This window comes from Chelonoidis abingdonii, chromosome 5 (genome assembly GCF_003597395.2).
Source record: "Chelonoidis abingdonii isolate Lonesome George chromosome 5, CheloAbing_2.0, whole genome shotgun sequence".
In the NCBI taxonomy this organism is placed as follows: domain Eukaryota; kingdom Metazoa; phylum Chordata; order Testudines; family Testudinidae; genus Chelonoidis; species Chelonoidis abingdonii.
The window spans coordinates 103076365-103098620 of record NC_133773.1 but is presented as its reverse complement, the minus strand read 5'-3'; the positions used below and the strand labels follow the sequence as shown (position 1 = coordinate 103098620).

Below are 22256 nucleotides of genomic sequence, written 5' to 3'. Positions count from 1 at the left end.
ATCTATCCCTTTCTTAACGATTCCCAACATTCTCTTAAACGTTTTTTGACTGCTGCTGCACACTGAATGGATGTTTTCAGAGAACTAACCACTCAAGAAAGAGATCTTGGAGTCATTGTGAAACAGCTAATTTAGACCCCATCATTTTAGATGTATAGTTGGGATTGTGTTTTCCAAGGTGCATTACTTTGCATTTATCAACATTAAATTTCATCTGCCATTTTGTTGCCAAGTAACCCAGTTTTGTGAGGTCCTTTTGTAGCTCTTCACAGTCTGCTTTGGACTTAGCTATGTTGAGTAGTTATGTATCATCTGCAAATGTTGTCATCCCACTGTTAACCTGTTTTCCAGATCATTTATGCATGTTGACAGTACTGGTCCCAGTACATACCCATGGGGGACACCACTATTTACCTCTTTCCATTATGAAAATAGATCACTTATTCCTACCCTTTGTTTCCTATATTTTAACCAGTTACTGATCCAGGAAAGGCCCTTTCCTCTTATCCCTGAAGCCTTAACTTTACCTTACAGACGCCTTGGTGAGGACTTTGTCAAAGCTGTCCCTGAAAAATTCTAAGTACACTATACCACTGGTTCCCCCTAGTTCCACATGCAGTATTGACCCGACTCAAAAGACATCTAGTGGAGTTGATGAGTGAATATTCCCTTTACAAAACCATGTGACTCTCCTCAAAAATCAATGTTCATTTATGTGTCCTATAAGTTCTTTTACTGCAGTTCAACCAATTGCCCGGACTGAAATTAGGCTTACTGGCCTACATTGTCGCAACTGAACTCCTGAAAGCCTTTTTAAAAAATTGGCATCACCATTAAACTATCCTCCACGTCATGTGGTAAACAGAACTGAATTTAAAATGATATGTTACAGACTAACAGTATAGTTCCTGCAGTTTCCACTGAGTTCCTTCAGAAAATCGTGGGAGATACCATCACGTTACTGGGACTTATTACTGTTTAAATTATCAATTTGTCAAAACCTCTCTAAACCACCACCTCAGTCTGGGATAAGTCCTCAGATTGTCCCCTACAAAGAATGGCTCGGTTGGGAATTTCCACTCACATCCGTCAGCCATAGAAGACAACGATGCAAAAATTCATTTAGTTTTCGCAATGGCCTTATCGACCTTTGAGTGCTCCTTTAGCATCTCAGTCAGTCATAGGGGCCCCACTGGTTGAGAAGCAGGAGCCTCCTGACATGTACTTAATAAAAAGTGCTGTTACTTTTGAATCATTGGTCTATGTTCCTCAAATGCTCTTTTTTGGCCTTCTAAATTATATTTTGCACTTTGCCAGAGTTATGCTCCTTTTCTATTCCCATCAAGGATTTATCTTCCAGCAGATATTTAAAGGATGTCTTTTGCCTCTAACGCATCTTTACTAAGTATCTTTGTAGTGTTGCCAGGGGCACTTTATCTCGTTAACTATGGTTTGTTCGGTTATGTAGTTATTTGTAGGTAATATATTTAATCTGAGCCTCTATTGGTGGGTGGGAGGGGTCTTCTAAAAAAAGTTGTCCAGATATCACTTTTCGCACAGTGTGCCTTTTTAATTTAACAACCTTCCTAATTTTGTGTAATCCTTTTGAAATTAAATGCTACCTATGGTGAGGCTGCTGTTCCCCCCCCACCACGCATCACCCGATGATTATGGTCACTATTACGTCAAGTGGTCAGCCTATATCACCTCTTGGACTAGATCCGTGTTCCATTTAGAACAACTGAAACAAGAAGTAGCCTCTCCTCTTGGTGGATTCGCACAACAGCGCTGAAGACATCATTTAAGGTGCCAAGAACATTCTATGTCTGCAATCCCTCCTGAGGTGGCAAGTGTACCATGGGATTTGTATAACCACAACTCACACACAACACACACACACACACACACACACACACACACACACACACACACACACACACACACACACACACACACACACACACACACACACACAGAGTTATTATTGAGGTTTTTCATTTTTATAGCCTCTCTAATCTCCATGAACGTTTCACAGTCATGATTACCATCGTGGTCAGGTGGTTAGTAGAATATACTGCTATATTCTTATTATTAGAGCATGAATTACTTACTATCCATGGAGATTCTATAGTACAGTTTGATTCATTTAAAATTTTTACTTCATTTGACTTTAGGCTTTCTTTCACATACAGTGCCACTTCCATAACAGTACAACCTACTTTGTTCTTCCAATATATTTTGTACCCGTGTATTACTATGTCCCACTGATTATACTTATTGCACCAAGTTTCTGTGATGCCTATTATATCAATACCCTCATTTAATACAATACACTCTAGTTCACCCATCTTATTATTTAGACTGCTAGTATTTGTATATAAGCACTTAAAATCATCACTTTTTAGCTGTCTGCCATTATGTGATATAATTGAATGAGACTCTTTCATTTGACTGTTTCTGATCAGATCCTATCCATATTTTATCATCATCTTCCATCCTCTCCTCTTTACTAGGACATAGAAAATCTCCACTAATAGATCCTCCCCTAAGGGATATCTCTGTCCGAACCACTGCACCTGTCAGCTTTCCCCCAGCCCTTAGTTTAAAAACTGTTCTATGAACTTTTTAATTTTACGTGCCACCAATCCAGTTCCATTTTGGTTTAGGTGGAGACCATCCTTCCTGTATAGGATCCCCCTTTTCCAAAAGTTTCCCCAGTTTCTAATAAATCTAAACCCCTCCTACCTACACCATCGTCTCATCCATGCATTGAGACCCTGCAGTTCGGCTTCTCTAACTGGCCCTGTATGTGGAACTGGAAGCATTTCAGAGAATGCTACCAAGGAGGTCCTGGAATTCAATTTCTTACCTAGCAGCCTAAATTTGTCCTTCAGGACCTCTCTCCTGTCCTTGGTACCTACATGTACCATTACCACTGGCTCCTCCCCAGCACTACACATAAGTCTGCCTAGATGCCTTGAGAGACATGCAACCTTTGCACCCGCCAGGCAAGTCACCATGTGGTTCTCCAGGTGATCGCAAACCCACCTATGTTTCTAATGATTGAATCGCCCATTACTAATACCTGTCTTTTCCTAATAACTGGAGCTCCCTCCCATGGAAATGGTATCCTGTTGTACTGAGGATACCTTTCATTGCCATATGTTTAAAAACAAGTATTAGCTCAATAAGCCAGATGCAGTTTAAGGACAGGAATATTAAAGTATTTAAAAAAATAAATCTGTACTCAGGCCAACTGTGAATGAGATCATGTTCTCCCACTTTTGTAACCTGCTTTGAGACATACAATACAAAAGCACTAGATAAGTGCTGACTGTAATTAGGCACATTTGACAGATGGGGTAACTAGTGGACAGAGGTTCAGAGATATGGCAGGGAGATAATATGGCCTTAGCTAAGTTTAGGCCTTGACTATCAAACCATCAGCTTTTCGAAATCAGGACAAAATTTGTAGAAACACTATTTTTAAACAGAGCAGTTAGCTGATATGCTGATAACACAACTCTATGATTGCTAGAATTGAAGACGGACACTGACAAGCTAAAAACCCCAACTGTAGTCAGCTTCATCCTTGTTTACACAGGCCATAAAGCTGGGTTCAACAGCATACGGGTAACCATATCATTAAAAAAGGAGAGAGAGAGTTGAAATCACATTTGGATAATGTAGACAAACCTCAAGGCATTAAAGTTCTGGGCTTGGGTTTGATCTTCCATTTGCTATTGCCTTTTAGCAAAAACAACAATACTTTTTATTACATGAAACTAAATACAATTCTTTTACCAACACTGTCAAAATATGAACTCAACACAGCCATTTTGAAGATAAAACTTATCTATTCACATTTATAAACTTACTCAAATGCAAGTTCCCCTATCTTATACCATCAGAAGTTGTTTTTCCTACTAAACTGCATACAATTCTGTTTCTTGAGAATATGGTATATGGAGAGCTGGTACTGTAATGCCAACAGACCCCAGTCGTCAGCAGATGGGATTGAAGCAGGATGTGTGTGGGTTACAGTAGCAACATCTATATTTAGGTTGTCTAACACTTCACATTATGAAGACACTTGCAGACTTTGAGAAATTTGCACCTCTATCGTTTGCAATAAGCTTTTGAAATTTGGCACCGGAGAAGACCTCTGGTTAGAAAAGTGCCTTTTCTTTGTCCAGTGAAATTCCATTCAGGGTTTGGTGAGAAACTGTTAGTAAAAAGAGTCACTTCCCCTTCTCTCACTTGCCTTCCACAAGAAAAAATTGGTAGAATGCTAAAATAGTAACAAACACACACTCAAAAAAAGCAGAGCCCATACCACCACTGCCATCACTGTGCTGAGAATAGCTGGGGTCTACCAGAGCAACTTGGGTTAGTGGAGAGGCACACCAGGCCAGGCTCCCCCAAGTACTTTCTCAGATGCAGCACATGGCTTCAGCAGACTATTTACCTCTCACCAATAACAAAATTTGTTTTTAACTTTTAACACCCTTCATTCCCTAGGAAATTTCATACCAAAATAAGTTAGCAGAATGTTATTTAGATCCAAGCATTATACAATTAGGAAATCCCACATTTAAGGTGCCCATGAAACTTACTTTTGCCCTCATGAGCATATGCATTATGCTACAGCATTTAATTACGTGATCACATACTTCCCCCACCCCTCTCACACACACAGGACTCCTACCTCATTCAAAGGACAGGAAGGCCTTGCCTGATCTTTGAGTGCTCAACTTTGCAATCTATACAACACTCTTTCAATGCAGCTTGTTGGTGTAATTTCCTTGATTTTGTATCATAATGCATTCTCTATTATAACACAGTAACTGATATTTTCCATTAACACTAACCCTTAAAAGTATTAAAATCAAGATACTAAAAGTAACATATTAAAATAAAACTTAACCTATAAGTCAGAGTTACAACTGTAGTGAAATATGGATTTATACTCAATGAATGAAAACTTGGCCATACTGAAATCAAAGGTAAAATTCTCACTGTCTTCAATAGGGTCAGAATGTCACCCATACATTTATTGCATCATTATTTCTTTGCTTCTAAGTGCCTGAGTTTGAAAGTGAGATGATCAAGAAGTAGTAACAATGTAGTTAATAATTTATTTTAAAGAAGTCTTATGTATATACACCAGCAGATAGTAGAAATATAAAAATCACAAAAAAGACACACACTATAATATAGAACCAATTTCAAGACTGCTTGCAGCTAGTAGCATAGCCATTATTAAATTCATATACTTGAAAAGGAAGCCATAAAAATTAGTAAGGCTAAAGAATAGATACCTTATGTTAATTCTTACTATGAGTAAATCATGTATTTATTTCTTTTTGTAAAATAGTAAAAACTCTTAAAATTATCATCTTAAGTTAAATGTGGTAGATGTGTGTTCTGATTGATGTAGTGAGAATGTACCAATTGTACACTGAGTTGCATAAGGAGGATGAGATAATATATTTTATTGGACTAACTAGGGTTGGTGAAAGACAAGCTTTCAAGGTATACAGATCTTACTTTAGACTTAAAGACAAACAAAAAGATATTATTTCACCCACCTTGTCTCTCCAATATCCTGGGACCAACATGGCTACACTGCCACTGCAACCAACTGAACTGCAAAGCAGTTAAAAAACAAAAATGCACCACCACATACCACATTTAGTCCAGAAGTCTATGAACTCTTCAAGAAGAATACTTACACATGCTGCCACTGACAAAGTTGGACCAATTTTAAATGTTACAGTATCAGTCTCACAATTTGTTTTTCAATTATTACCTGGGTGAAGCTGCAATTTTAGATGAACCTGGGATTTCTGGAACAGGTCGATGTCTTAACATAAATGACCGAGTTGTTCTAGGAACTACTTTCATACCGCTTTGCTTACAAGGACCATATAAGTCATTATCCACCATTTCACCTTTAAATTCAAAGAATGGAGAATCTGGTAGGACATTTGGTGAGATTTCCACCTCTGAGAATGTTAGATGCTCATTCTCACTGGACTTGGTTTCAGATGAGTCAGCAAAAGAAGACTGAGAACTTGGATCTTCGATGTATAATGCAGAATGGTTGTCGAAGTGCAAGTTACCTTGTTGTGCCTTTGATTTTTCCAGTGCAACATCCATATTAGGTATGTTTTGAAAGTTAGTGCTTTTCTCAATGTTTCCGCTAAGGCTGACAGCATCTCCTGAACAATCTGATTTCTCGTATGATGAGCTAGAAGATTCCAAATCTGAAAAGCTACCATCTTTCACTGCCAATAACTCATGTTCAGTAAATTCACTCTTTTCTTCACTAAAATGTCTTGCTGGCAATGCTACAAATTCTAGACTAGCTTTAGCAACCCCACTGGAACTTAAATTGGATATTTTTGAAACCTGGGCATAGCACAAAGAATGACTTTCCCCTAATTCCTCCAAGTCCTTGTGTTTCAGATTTTCAGATGAGACAGATTTTTCTTGCATTTTTGAAAACGTGATCTCTAACTGCTTAAGAATCCTTTTGCGGTGTCCAGTAGGTGATATTCCAATTTGCTGGAGCACATTATTATTTATTCCTATGCAGTCTGACAGAGCATTATAGCCAGCTTCTTTGAAGTAAGGAAGATACTGCACCAAGTTGATGTTGGCCAAGAATTCTTTGATATCAACATTCCTGCCTCTGAATGACATGATGGCAGCTTCATTCCTGATGTAGGCTCTCTACAATACAGAAGCACAGTCTCTTCATGCGCTTATTCTCCAGTGTAAAGTAAGCAAGCAAACTCCAGAAGTAAACTCTTCTTCAGTCACTATAGAGAGAATGAAATTTCTTCCAAAAGTAGCAATTCTGCAAAGGCCAAGGATGTAAACTGTAAACCCAGAAAAAAAAGTGTTAAGAAATGATATTTTTCCCCACTGAATGTAGTGCTTGCATTCATAATCTAAGCCAAAATGTTGAAGCGTCTCTCTACATCCACTTTGGAATTTACTTAAAACATGAACATATCAAACAGATAAACAATGTACAATCGTGAGCTACTTAAGGGGAATAATGAAATTTGAGTTTTTAAAATTCAGAACAAATACTGTTATATTGTTTCCTTTGGAAATGTGGTTCACAAAAGGGTTCTGATATACTCTGCAGTCTATACCACCCTCTGTATTGGACAAGGTTGAGAAAGGCAAGCCCACAATCATGCATGGTTGCTTATAGAATGGCTAGACAGAATGTCTCCCAGGTGCACTAGATGTTCTCAGCTAATGTGCTGAAGAGTACACCTTGGACTGAGAGAGCATGTCAGCTCTGCTACTAGCATGCACAAATCAGCCCTAAAATAAACGTGCATATTGGGTCTCCTTAGGCAACAGCTGTGGCTCCAGGCACCGGAGGTCCAAGCGTGTGCTTGGGGCAGCAAGCCGAGGGGGCGGCCTGCCATTTGCTGTGAGGGCAGCAGTCAGGCTACCTTCGGCGGCGTTCCTGCGAGAGGTCCTCCGGTTCTGCAGATTTGGCTGCAGGTATGCTGAAGCTGTGGGACCGGCAGCCCTCCCGCAGGCGCACCACCGAAGGCTGCCTGACTGCCATGCTTGGGGCGGCAAAAAAGCTAGAGCTGCCCCTGTTGGGAAAAGAATAGGGAAAGAGCAAAAAACTGCCCAGTTCATTGAGCTGTCCTGACTCATGGATGCTGACTCTGCTCTGACAGGATCTCTAATGAATAAGAAGCTACTTGTAGCAACACATCTTTCCCTCACTTTATGTTGTTTGGAGGTAAAAGGTAGGATTTACCCTATAGGCATCTAGAAATCACTTCACCCTGTTTAATAATATCCAACAAGACCACACAAGTAGTAGTGAAAGACGCTAAATCTATTTGAAGCAACAGGGGAAGTTTAGGTAGGCAAAATAATTATCCAAACCAGAAATTTAGCCAGGGAAAAATAGATTACTTCTTGTCAAAACTGTCTCAAGATATTTAATGACCATTAATGCTCAGGTTATCAGTTATACATATTTGAAGATGAGACATTAATGAAGTCAATTGCATACAATAATGGAGTGGGAGGGGAGGGAAGATGTACTGCTGCCAAGATGTTCATGATTCAGACAACCTAGTGTCATTCCAGTAATGTGGCTGGTCTCAAGAAGGGTGTAACTTGGGCAGCCACACAATATGTCAGTAGAGAAAAGCAATGGGGAAGTAAAGCAACTAATCAGACTATGATGTTTTTCTGGAGACCAGTAAAGTTTATGAACTCGGACAGATATGCATCATTCTTCACTGCTGAGCGAACTATAGTATTTTAGTCATGAGTTTTGAAACTAATGAAGTCTAAAATACCCCAAGAATCCTTGACTATTATGGTAACATTACAAGAAGCCATAACTTTATTTTCTTTTTCAGATAAACAGATGTCAAACATAAGAGTACTTCAAGGTATCTTTTCAACAACTTACATGAAGAAATATTAGAGGGACATTAATATGGGCCAAAACTAAGATTTATTTATTTTAATTCCATTGGAATCATTAAAAAAAAATCCATTGTTCTGTTTGCAACCCAAATACTATACAATAGCACAATGCAGTGAGACCAGAAAATGAAATAGACTATACCTAGGTTTGGCAGAACTCAATTTTTTATAATGTTTACAAACATTTATGTTTATTTCTAACCTTTTTATTTACCTATTTACATTTTCATGGCTGTGAAAAATGTATTTCTGTTGATTTATACTTTTACAGTTGTGAGAAGTCATGGGGGTTCAGACAATTTTTAATGACAGTGCACAATGAGAATCAAAAAGGTAAAACTTTATAAGTATTAAAACACATTGTCAACATTACATGTCAAAATATTTTAAGTAGATATGCTTATATCAAATTCTAATTAGTTCTTAAGCAGCATTTTTCTTACTTTGCCTATCTGTACATTTTGACTATCGATAGAAATATTTTTTCATGGTTTTGTATGTGCATCATGAAATTAACATTTAATAAAATTCTAATCTTTCTAACACTAACAAAAAAACAAACCTGTCTAACCTATATTCATTGTCCAAGCTGATACAATAAAAAAATTAGAATGCACATTTAAGATTCAGTTTAAATTATCTAAAATGATATGATAAACATAGCTTAAGACTCTTATTATCCAGTAGTAGCCCTTCAGGAAGGAAGAACATTTTCCACTTATAGTATTAGATATACAAATCAACTGTGGCTAAACAATTCAAATTCCTTCAGTCTGTGTGTATGGTTAAAGTATATCTACTATTTTTGGCCAATTACTTAAGATCCAGAAAGTATGCTATAAATAATCTTACAGTATGATAGAAATTCCGTCCTAAATGACATTTCTTGAGAGCTATTAAATAATAAAATAAATAACAATGCTCCACAAGAACAAATTTAAGTCATTTAATTTTTCATGCTTTTTAAAGAAATTCTATTGGAGTGGGGGAAGGGAAGTATTCTAACAACTAAAGTGTATAAATATAAGTTACCGTTAATCAGAGACTGAACTGACGGGTATGCTGTGGAAGACTCAGCGCATGCCTACACTTAGATTCGCACTGCAGAGACCGACGTACCGGGGGGGGGGGTGGCGATTTAGGAGTCTAGTGAAGACCCGCTAAATCAACCACAGATCACTCGCCCATCAACTTAACTCCGGTACTCCACCAGAATGAGAAGCATAAGGAAGTTGATGGAACACACTCTCCTGTCGACCCAGTGCGATGCAAACACGACAATAAGTTGATTTATCCCCGTAGTGTAGACAAGACCTCAGATTTGTGAGTTACTGTAGGCTCCTGAGCAGATCCATAGCTTCTGTATTCATTGTCCAAGCTAACACAATAGCTAAGTAAATGGTCACAGCTCCACTGAAGGTAATGAACCTACAAGTATTTACATCAGCTGGAAAGCTGCCTTGTAGCCTACATGAATTTGGACAGTAACACTGTTTTTTATATGCTTTCAGTAAGAGTCAAGTAGTACTAACAGCAACTGTCATGAAAGTCATATAACCCTTTATCTTGCTCTTATGACTGTCTTCCACAGCTGTGTGACCACAGACACTTCTATATTTGGGATCCAATTGCAAAGAACTCTCCATCTCCTGCAACTACCTTCAAACCTGCAGTAAAAATGTGGAGTTTCAAAAAAAAAAGAATGATTTATTTCAACAAAATGGGAAAGGCAGCAGATAGAAAAAGCAAGGTTACAAAAACACACACACACTCCACTCTGAAAGGAGTTGTTTTATACCAGGAGTAGGCAACCTATGGCACGGGTGCCGAAGGCGGCACGCGAGCTGATTTTCAGTGGCACTCACACTTCCTGGGTCTTGGCCACTGGTCCGGGGGGGGATCTGTATTTATTTAAATTTTAAATGAAGCTTCATAAACATTTTAAAAAAAAAAACTTTATTTACTTTACATACCACAAAATACTTTAGTTATATATTATATAGACTTCTAGAAAAAGACCTTCTAAGAACGTTAAAATTATTACTGGCATGCAAAACCCTAAATTAGAGTGAATAAATGAAGACTCGGCACACCACTAATGAAAGGTTGCCGACCCATTTTATACCTTTCGTTTTCACACTTCTTCCACTCTGTCTTTTAGTGTCTATCTACACTGGATAGATAACCTGGGGCTGTTGCACTCGGCCTGTGGACTCAGTGTTTCCAAACACGTGCTCAGGCATCCACAATGCATTGCAAAGGTGGGTATACAATTACTGGACCCAGGTCTCACAGCCATGCTAATGCATCCATACTGCACTACACAGGCCTTCTGACTCCCATCTGTAACTTGACCTATATTCACACTCCAGAATGACAGGGTTTGGATCAGACTCTCAATGGGACTTGGGCTCTCACCATCCCCACCAGCAGGTCCTGAATACTTGCTGAAGAGAGTCAAACTCACTTGTGTGTGGATGGAAGGGGGCTTGAGCTCAAACCAAATCAAAGCTCAAGCGTGCAGTGTAGACGTACCCTTTGATTCCAGTCGAGCTAACACAAGTTCAATGGGGCATCTCAGATGTTTAAGAATTTTCAGGATTAAGGTCTGATATTCCTTGTAAGCAAGAGAACTACTGTGCCCACATCAAGCCTTCAACAAACCGCACAAACCATTAATTGCAGGATTGGGGCCTTAGACCACCCCCCTCAACCCCCACCGCAAGCTCTTTAAGATTCAAACCATCTCTTTCCTGTTTGGAAAGTACACTGCACATCATGGGTGCCCATGGTCACCTTCTAGCCCATCACTCAAGACTCCTTTCCCCATGTGCATATGAGATCAAAAAAAACAGAAAGCATCTAAAGCTGCCCTCAAGCAGTTCCAAAGCAGATTCATGCAGTACCGTATATCTTTATCCAAGTTCTAACATCTGCAGACAGTAGATTTCCCTTCTCTTTCCTCCTTTATGAAGTGCAGTCTGGCCTTGGAGAAGCCTGATAACTTCTTCTATTCTGTAGCAGCTGCTCTAGCATGCAGGTGCTAGCCTGAAGTTGCCTACAAGAGGAATAACGATGTAGGTTGAACAGCATAGGATATGTGCGCTAATCTGACAAAAATAGAAATGATATACCCTGAATAAATCCTATGTACAGTATAGAATTTGTAAGTGTCTTTAGATTCCTTCTAGATGAGAAGGCAATACATATAATTAAGTGGTGATGTCTGTTTTGGTTTTTTTAAAGTAGCTCAGAGTAGATTTTTGTTTCCTCTGGAGGAAAAAAAAATACCTCATACAGAGTAGCTACACTGTGATTGAGATGGCATTTAACAATTACTAAAAGTCTCCTTGTAAAGTTTTATAGTGGTCTTTATTACACCATCTTCAAAATGAAACACCGCAAAAAATAAGCCTTTTTTGCACCACTCAGGATTCACTCTGTTGGAGAGGTGTGGGGAAAGGTGAATATATTTGCACTGGTGATATAATGTATACAAATGTTTTCAATGTATATGATGTATACAAATGCCAGAAGTATGAGGAACAAGCAGGATGAACTGCAAGTCACGGATATGAAGAAAATTATGACTTTATTGGCATCACAGAGACTTGATGGCATAACTCCCATGATTGGAGAACCAGCACTGAGGAACATACCTTGTTCTGAAAAGAGGAGGTGGTGTTGCTTTTCATCAAGAATGTATACGCTTGCTCCAAGGTCCAAGGGGAAGTGAGTGACAGACCTACTGTGTCTCTGGGTGAGCATAACAAGAGAAAAGAACAGCACCAATGTGATGGCGGGTGTCTATTATAGACCATCAAATCAAGAAGAGGAAGTTGATAATTCATTCTACAAGCAGGTTACAAATTAGCCAACGCACAAGTGACCTAGTATTAATGGGAGGTTTTAACTTCCCTGATATCTGTTGGAAGACTATTGAAGCAAATCATAATACATCCTGCAAATTCTTAGCGTGTGTAGAGGACAGCTTTCTGATTCAAAAAAATTGAGGAAACAACCAGGAGGGCATCCATTTTGGATTTTGTTTTGCCCAAGAGGGATGATTAGCTGCAAACGTGAGCATGGTCGGGAATTTGGGAGGAAGTGGTCATCATCTGATAGAATTCAAGATCCTATGGAAAACAGGACCTAAGAACAGTAAAACAAGAACACTGGACTTCAGAAAGGCGGATTTCAACCAACTCAGAATTAGTAGGCAAGGTCCTATAGAAAAACCAATTAGGAAGAAAAGGAGTTGAAGGGAGTTGGCAGTTCTTAAAAAGATATAATACTAGAGGCTCAACATCAAGATACTCCAACACAGAGGAAAGATTAGAAAAGCCACAGGAGGCCAAGGTGTCCACACAAGGAGCTGTTTATCCATTTTGGTTTTTAGATAGCTACATATAAGAAATGGAAGGAGGGGCATGTCACCAAGGAACCATACATGGGAATAGCATGAGCATACAGGGACAAAAATCAGGAAAGCCAAAGCAAAGAATGAATTACAGCTGGCAAGGAATGTTAAAGACACCAAGAAGGGGTTCTTCAAATACGTCAGAAAAAAAGGAAAGATCAAGGATGGTGTGAGCCCCGCTGCTCAATGGAGAAGATAAGCTGATAAAAGAAAATGCTAGGAAGGTAGATCTGCTCAATGTCTACTTTGCATCAGTTTTCTCACAAAAAATATGTGACCGGATGACTAGCAAACTTACCACAGACAATAAAGGGGGAAGGGATGCAGACTAAGGTAAGTAAAGAATATGTCAGAGATCTTTTGACCAATTTGAATGAATTCAAACCAGTGGAGCCAGATGCTATTCACCCAAGGATATTGAAGGAATTATCTGAAGAAATCTCAATGCCACTGGCAATAATATTTACAAACTCATGGATGACAAGAGATGTCCTGGAAGACAGGAGAAAGGCTAACGTAGCACCGATCTTCAAAAGGCGGAAAAGGAGAAGCTGGGGAACTATACATCTGTCAGCCTGAATTCGATACCTGGGAAGCTACTAGAGCAATGCATAAAACACTGAATTTTTAAATACCTGGTGGATGAAGGGGTAATCACTGGCAGCCAGCATGGATTTACCAAGAACAAATCATGCCAAACCAGGTACCCTTCTTTGACAAGGTAACTGATTTGGATAGGGGGAAATACAGTGGACATCATATACCTGGACTTCAGCAAGGCTTTTGACTTAGTCCTACATGACATTCTGATAAGTAAGCTGGAGAAATGCAGGCTAGACAGACCGACCATTAAGTGGATATGTAATTGGTTAAACAACCACAAACAAAAGGTAAATATTAATGGAATGACGTCAGATTGGAGGGAGGTCTCAAGTGGGGCTCCACAGGGATCTCTTCTGGGTCCAGTGTTGTTTAACATCTTGTTTAACATCTGGATGTAGGTAGAGAGAGCACACTGACCAAGTTTGCAGATGACAGAAAGCTGATGAGGAGAGGTTGCCAATATTTTGGAGGATAGAGCTAAAATTCAGAGTGATCTTGACAAATTAGAGAACTGGGCTATCAACAACAAAATGAATTTTAACAAAGACAAATGTAAGGTGTTACACTTAGGGAAGAAAAACCAAATGCACAAACATATATTGGGGGGGAAACTGGCTTGGTAGCAGCACCGCTGGGAAGGATCTGGGAGCTGTGGTGGATCACAATCTCAACACGAGTCAGCAATATGATGCTGTTGGAAAAAAAAAAAAAAAGCAAATACAATTTTAGGTTGTATTAACAGAGGCATAGCATGCAAGTCACAGGAGGTGATAGTACCACTCTACTTGGCACTAGTTAGGCCTTACCTTGAGTACTGTGTACAATTTTAGTCAACAATATATAGAAAGGATGTGGAAAAAGTGGAACAGATCAAAAGGTACATGACAAAGGTGATCAAAACGATGGAATGCAAGCCATTGAGCAAAGGTTGAACGAACTGTATGTTTAGTTTTGAAAAGAGGAGATTAAGGAGAGACATGATAGCAGTTTTCAAATACTTGAAAGACTGCCATAGAAAAGATGGAGAAAAATTGTTCTCTTTTACCACAAAGTGGAGGCCAAGAGGCAATGGGTTCAAACTACAGTGTAGCAGATTTAGATTAAATCTCAGGAAAAACTTCTTAACTCTAAGAACAGTAGGACAAGGGAACAGACTGCTTCAGGAGGTTGTGGAAGCATCTTCACTAAAGATTTTCAAGAGGCAGCTAGATAGCCATCTATCTTGGACAATTTAGATACAACTCCTCCTCCTGCATCTTGGCAAGGGATTACTCTAGATGACTGCTGTCAACCCTTCAAACCCTATGATTCTGTGGCAGTGGCATCCAGGAATTAGATGGTTTTCAGATGAAATTATCAGAGACTCATCTAATAGCAAAATGCCAGCTTCCCAGAGATCCCCTGACCAGCTTACTTAATGCTTCAGAGAAGGATCTACATTTTAAACAGGACAGCAAATTAATTGCTTTCTTGTTAGCAGCAAAGACTTTGTATTGCATATTATCAGAAAAAATGTGAGTTTTCCGCCTGTGAAATCGTGGTATAGTAAAATGTGGACTGTCCTTGCCATGTGACAAGCTTTCACACCAAGTATATACAAAAGACAAGTGCCAAAAAGAGGAGAGGTATTTAGAAAATTTGGTAACCCCTTTTAGCATACTCAGTGAGGGAGAGGGGCTCTCCAGCCAGCAAGCCAATATCTTTAGCTGGGTTCTTGGAATATGAATTTGATCCTGAACCCATTACATTGTGTATTACTTAATGTTTTGTTGTAACTTTGTCTTAATAAAAAGTTTTTAAAAAATGAATAAACTTGCTTGTAGTCATCACATCACAGACTGTTACAAGAAAAAAGCATCAACGTATTTGCATTGTAGCAAAACTTGCAAAGATCACTGTAACAAATGTGCCATAACATTTCTATTTAAAATAGTGTTTGCAGCTGTTCATTGCTCTCTGAAACTTCATCTTTGGAAATAAAATTTTCCAGCCCTGGTGTCTATCCAAGGTTTATTTCAAGTCTGAGCAAGTAGTTTAGTAATTTAATTATGAGAAGAGTATGGTTATTTAGAAAAACTAAAATTGGCAGGGATCAGGGCCGGCTCCAGGATTTTTGCCACCCCAAGCAATAAATAAAATAAATAAATAAATGCCACCCCTTGAAAAGTGCCGCCTCAAGCACATGCTTCGGACGCTGGTGCCTAGAGCTGGCCTTGGCAGGGATGCAGCAGGGGAAAGGTAGCCAAGGCTGGGAGCGAGTCTGGGGCTGGGAGCAGGTGACAAGAACAAAGCCACAGTAAGAACCCAAGCCTGGGGGCAGGCCAGAAGTGGAGCTTCAGCTGGGCAACGGTGGGAGCCAGTAGCCAGGCACAGAGCCAAGGCTGGGGACAGGAGCTGGGGCGCAGCTAGGGACGGGGCTGGGTGGTGCTCTTTCCCTGCCTCCCATGGGGGCTGGCCTAGGCCCCACAGTGCCCCCCTGAATGTTCCTCTGTGGTGGGGTGCACCGCACAGTTTTGGAACCTCTGATCTACATTGTACTTTCCTAGTTTGTTTATAAGAATGTCATCTGAGACAGGATCAAAAGTCTTACTAAAGTCAAGATATACCACATTGACTGCTTCCCCCCATCCACAAGGCTCGTTACCTGTCAAAGAAAGCAATTAGGTTAGTTTGACATGATTTGCTCATGACAAATCCATGCTCACTGATATTTATCACCTTATTTTCTTTTGGGTGTTTGCAAATTGATTAATTATTTGCTCCATTATCTTTCCAGGTACTGAAGTTAAGCTCACTGCTCTGTAATTCCCTGAGTTGTGCTTATTTCCCTATTAATAGATGGGCACTTTTCCAGTCCTCTGAAATTTCTCCCATCTTTCATGACTTTTCAAAGATAGTCACTGATTGCTCAGATATCTCCCTAGTCCTTGAGTATTCTAGGATATATTTTATCAAGACCTGGTGACTTAAAGACATCTAACTTGTTTAAGTAATTTGTAACTTATTCTTTCCCTATTTTAGCCTCTGATCCTTCCTCATTTTCACTGGCATTCAGTATGTTAGACATCCAATCACTTAACCTTTTTTGACGAAAACCGAAACAAAAAAGGTCAGTTAGCACTTCTACCATTTCCACATTTTCTGTTATTGTTCTCCCCCTCCCACTGAGTAATGGGCCTACCCTGTCCTTGGTCTTCCTCTTGCTTCTACGATATCTGTAGAATGTTTTCTTGTTACTCTGTATGTCTCTAGCTAGTTTAAACTCATTTTGTGCCTTGGCCTTTCTAATTTTATTCTGACATATTCATGTTATTTGTTTATATTAATCCTTCATAATTTGATTTAGTTTCCACTTTTTGTAGGGGTCTTTTGTGAGTTTCAGATCATTGAAGGTGTCCTAGTCTGGGAAGAGACCACCCTGGCTAACTTCCTATCTTCCTATACAGTGGGATAGTTTGCTTAATAATGTCTCTGAGAAACTGCTAACTCTCTTGAACTGTTTTTCCCCTTTGACTCGCTTCCCATGGGATCTTACCTACTAACTCCCTAAGTTTGCTAAAATCTGTCGTCTTGAAATCCATTATCTGTATTGTACTTTTCACCCTCCTACCATTCCTCAGAATCACGAGCTCTACCATTTCACAATCACTTTTACCTAAGCTGTCTTACACTTTCAAATTCTCAACAAGTTCTTCCCTATTTGTCAAAATCAAATCTAGAACAGCCTAGGAGATACTTCTGTAAGGAACTTTAAGGGGGAAGGAGTAGAAAGACCAAGCGTGATATTAACAAACAAATTTCTGACTTTTTAAACATCCACAGCTAAAGAGTCATTCTAAGCATGCTCTAAAAAATGACCCGTTACACAAATATTAGTAGGTTCAGGTGCTGAAGCATGTACTGTATTCAGATCCATGTAAACATAGTAAAAGATGACCAAGATAGGACATATTAACTATTGTTAGATTTTATTGTTTCATTATCTGTGTTTTCCATTGCGAGTACAATCCAAGATATATTGCCAAAGTTAACAGGCCTAGAAATTGATCTATATTATTCGCAATGCAGTTTTCTTTATTAGAAATACTTAAGTGATCTTTTAAAAGTTCTAATTGCTCTACGCTAAGCAACAAATGTGAACAAGAAAACAGTGAGCAGGAAACAAAATTAATTTAAATCTATTTCTGCATCAAGATTCAGAGGGGCAGTTAGGAGAACTACAAACATCTAAGAATTATGAAATATTCGTAAAAGAGTATCTTGTGACAAACTATTGCTCAATGTTTACTCTTTCTGTTGCAAAATGCTCATCTTTTAGAGTCAAATTCTTCCACTTTTGCTTCTTTTGAATAGTACTTCTGCCGGCAAGAAATCCCAATAGAACTATTGAGGAATAAGGCTCCTTGGAGTAAGCAACTACTCAGCCTGAATAAGCAGAATATGACCTCACGTAATTCACTTCAAGGGTAGAATTAATTCAGTGAGGTTTGCCTAGCTGCTGCAACAGCACTTGTGCATAGTTACACACACTGTGTCTTGCCTAGTGCTTTACAAATTGTCATAATTACTGTACAGGTTTTTCAAAAACTAAGGTTCATTCATCATCTGCTAATACTTCCACAGATGCATGATTGTTTACAAGCCGTCTGTATAAATCTGTCCAAACTTCTGAAAATAATTCCCCATTAAGGAAGCAAATAGAAAACAAAACATAACAATATTCAAGAAAAACACAATTCTTTTAAGAAGAAGAGAAAAAAAAGCGCACACACCGATTCCAACGTCCTACCTGGCTGCTCAAATAAAACTAATAGCTCTAAAAGATTACAAAACAGGAAATTGGATTCAACATGCCTACTAAGTTAGACTCTATTTAACATCAACTGTAAACAATTTGTTAACCACAAAATATGAACTGCCTATTTCTCAATCCAAGCCTTACAGTGCTACTGGTGTATTATATTATATTAATTCTTGTCTGTAATATAAATGAGTTAATGGTGATAGTTTTCCTAGATTTCCGTAACTCGTCCATTAGTTATCGTTAATGAGCGATCTGATCTGATAGATATTAAAGAAACAAATCAGCTGAATAAGAAAATCCTCAGACAGCACGGTGGACTGGGGCTGGTTTCCTTTCCGAGACTCCCACGCATCAGACGTTCTTGAAACTAAACATGAAATTAACCAAAAAAAAAAAAAGTGGCAGGCCGGAGCCGAGCACATTGTACTTTGGGGAGTTACAGACGTGGGAAGAATCACCCAAATCCTTGCAAGTAATGAAACTTGCAAGCTCCCTTCCTCCCGTTGGACTTACCTCTGTGCTTTGGAAGAGACAGAGCTGGAGGAAGGAGGAAGAAAGTAGCACTTTAAATTCCTCTTTTGTCTATCCTACTTTCTCTTCCTTGTCCCCTCCTCACCTTCCGCCACCGTCTACCCTGTGATTTGCCCTAGAAGGCGGCGCGCTCGCGGGGTCCCATCGGGGTTCGGCACCGGGCGCCTGCCTGGGCAGGGAACTCCAGAAAGGCGTTGCTTGCAGCACCAGGTGAGGAAGGGAGCGGCCATGCCGGAAGAGCCTCCTGCTCAGCACCTGGGACAGGAAAGCAGCCCGCCACCAGGCCCGGCGCCGGGGAGTAACCCTATGCGCAGAGCCCTAGTGGGGGCGGATGCTCCGGGCGTGCTGGCTTGGCAGCGTATTTGTGAGAGTGCAGGAGGAAGCGAACTTGCAGTCACAAGCTTTTGCTTTGTGAAAGTTTGCTGCTGCAGCTAATTCCCGGTGGCTTCACGCATGCCTGGGTGCTGAGACACTTCCAATGCAGCAGTAGCAGCAGCATCCTGAAAAAGGTCAGGCTGTTAACACTTAGATCCCACTTCCCCAGGGGAGCCTGCTCCGTACACCTTATGGGATGCATTTACTACTTATCAGTAGCCCTTTGGCTCCAGCTAACATGGATGGAGGTATTTTCAAATCCCACCTCCATGCCCATGTTACTGTCATGTGTGCACATAACCCAACTGATAAACAAGAAACTGTTTCCTTTTACCAACCCGAAGAGCCTTTAATTCTTGGCTTGAAGCTCCAGGGAGAGTGCAGACAGGAACTGCGTTTGGCCCTTAGCAAACATGGTGTGCATCACTGTGTCATACAGATCCTTGCTTTCTGGATGTTAAAGCTATTGTTGGCCACAGGTTTCTTACACCTGTGTTGAGCTATCTACAACCAACATCACACTTGTCTACTGCGCACTGTGAAACCTCCCTGTAGCAGCAGCAGCTCAGGAATAAAATTCCCCTAGTGTAGTTGTTTTTCAAATTTTTCAAATAATGTAGTTTACCTTGTACCCCTCCCCTCCATCTGAGATAGGGTCATAATATACCTATGAAAATGGTGGGGGAGGGAGGTCTGTATGGGATAATACAATCTGTTGTTCACCATGACAGTATTTTTCTCACATACCCCCTGATGAGCGCTCATGTACCCTAGAGGTACATATATCCCACTTTGAAAAACCACTGCCCTAGTGCAAAAGTCCAGAGCACTACAACTTGAGCTAAAGAACAATTAATCTCCAGTAGTATAAGCAGTATGGGCCGCCGATGGGCATGAGTGAGTGAGTGAGTATAAGTAGTGTATTACCTAGGACACAGAGTTTAGCAGTCCTTATAGCACCCACAGCACCAGCTCTAGGCGCCAGCAAATCAAGTACGTGCTTGGGGCAGCAGAATTCCAGGGGTGGCATTCTGGGTTTTTTTATTTTATTTTATTTTGCATCGGCAGTTGCCCTGAGCATCCAGTAGAAGGCAGTGGTACATATGCAGACCCGGCCTTTAATTACACTGCTAGGTTGTGGTTTGCAGTATTACTTGCTAAAGGTAAGTGTTACAAAACAGTTCATACACACTGCACCTTCCTTCTCCACTTCCAGGAATGTAACTGTAACATTCCTAGAAGTGGAGAAGAAAGCTGCAGTCTCCCTTAGCTTTATTTCGTTTCACATTCATTGATGTATGCCATTACCTGCCTTTTCCATCAGCTCGGAATGAATGCATGCAAAAGAATCTAAACAAGCATAAGGGGGTCTGAGTTGATGTTTATGTACTTGTCAGTCATTGTGACCAGAAGTAACCACTGTATCAAGAAAAGCGAACACAAGGCAGGCACAGGAATGTGTAAAATAAACCTGACATTCCCATAATTTGCATATTCTTACAATTTAGTCTGGCTCATCAGGATATATGTTAGACTAGACTCCCTGACATATCAATCAGCAGGTGACATTAAATTCAAGGGAATCCAATGAATGACTACAAGGGAGTACAAATGTACATTTGGCCCCTTGAATTTAGCTGAGTACAGGCGTTAAATACACTTTTAAACAAGCGCAAACTGTCCTTGGGAATTACAGCTTTAAATCTCATATTTTCTTACCGTTACTTTGGTCAGCACTACTTTTAGAAAGAAGGAGGAAGAGAAAGTGCTCCATTCTCAGACCATTGTGGTTTAGTTTCTAATACCACACAGGATACTATAATTTAATATTTTATTGTTTTAATCAGGGATCAAGTTGGGGGGAAATGAAAATACTGTTCTAAGCTACACAGTTTCCTTGCTCCAGCTTCCATCCCATCCACGTTTCTGTACAGAATCTTTATCTACAGTTCTACTCCCCTCTCCACAGCTTCCTAGCCCAGGAGCCATTTCCCCAGTCATATCCATTTACACCCTCCTCTGTTTGGCTTCCTGAACTAAGGGTCTTTGCCCCAGTTCTATTACTATTACCATTCCTCTGCATGTGTGTCTCCCTAACTCCCAAGGTGGCTTGGGCTATGCCGGATGGAGGCAGATCCTGCTAACATAAGTGAGTCAGCAACAGCAGTTCCTTCTATTAGAAAAAGTGCTACAGACATCTGAGAATGGGATTTTGACTTTGGATTTTGACTGCCTCTGGATTGGCCAGTATCATCAGCATTAGTCCTAGGGAAATGGCTAGGAAATCAGAAAACAAATTTAGTCTTCATATCAGTGAGGTGGGTATGCTGGGATTCCCTCCAAGACCTCTTTCCAATTGGCTTCCTAAGAACTCGGTTTGGCTCCAGACTTGGTCCCTCATGTATCTGTATTTGGTATACAGCAATGCTGCACTGAGCAGACTGAAACCCAGGGGGTGGATGCAGGGTACATCACCCGTCCAAAGTTACGCAGAAACCCTCTCCTTTTATATACATTTACACATCTCATTGCACATACTATACATTGCATCACAGAGTTTGAGATTGGCTTGGTTACTCTGTAGGAACCAATACCTGTACAGCATGCTCTCTCCATGCAGTGTCCATGTTCCACCCACTCTTTACCTTATCTTTACATTCCCGACTATCCGGTCTATTGTTATCTTGTTCTTCATAAATGGTTCCCTGGGTGTTCCCTCCCCTTATCTTAGCTAGTTCAGACATTCTGTCTCTTAGCTCCCTGACCCATTTACCTGTCTTTTAGTTAGCACAAATATTCTGTTTTCAGTGTGCTGATCTATTTAACTCCCTAATCCTGTCTTCCAAGAAATGAGGCCTTTCCTTTGTTTCATTACTCATGTCAAGCCAGGCCTACAGGATATACTCTATATATTCACATACACCAACAATTTCAGCTCCGGGGGCAGAATTTTAAAGGTATTTACATGCCTAAAGATTGAGATAGTGCACGGTGGGATTTTCAAAAATGCCTCGATGTCTAAATCATATTGAAATC

The 22256-nt window shown here is 40.0% G+C and overlaps 1 protein-coding gene across 1 annotated transcript in view; it reads right to left on the bottom strand.

The window, feature by feature from the left end:
- Positions 1-19127, bottom strand: part of ARAP2 (ArfGAP with RhoGAP domain, ankyrin repeat and PH domain 2) — a 238272-nt gene extending 219145 nt beyond the window's left edge. Inside the window, exons 1-2 of the mRNA XM_075066537.1 lie at positions 18828-19127; positions 5813-6887 (exon numbers count right to left, since the gene is read on the bottom strand). Coding sequence (XP_074922638.1) covers positions 5813-6708 — 896 coding nt within the window. The 5' untranslated portion in view covers positions 6709-6887; positions 18828-19127. The remainder of the gene's footprint in view (positions 1-5812; positions 6888-18827) is intronic.
- Positions 19128-22256: the final 3129 nt, after the last annotated feature.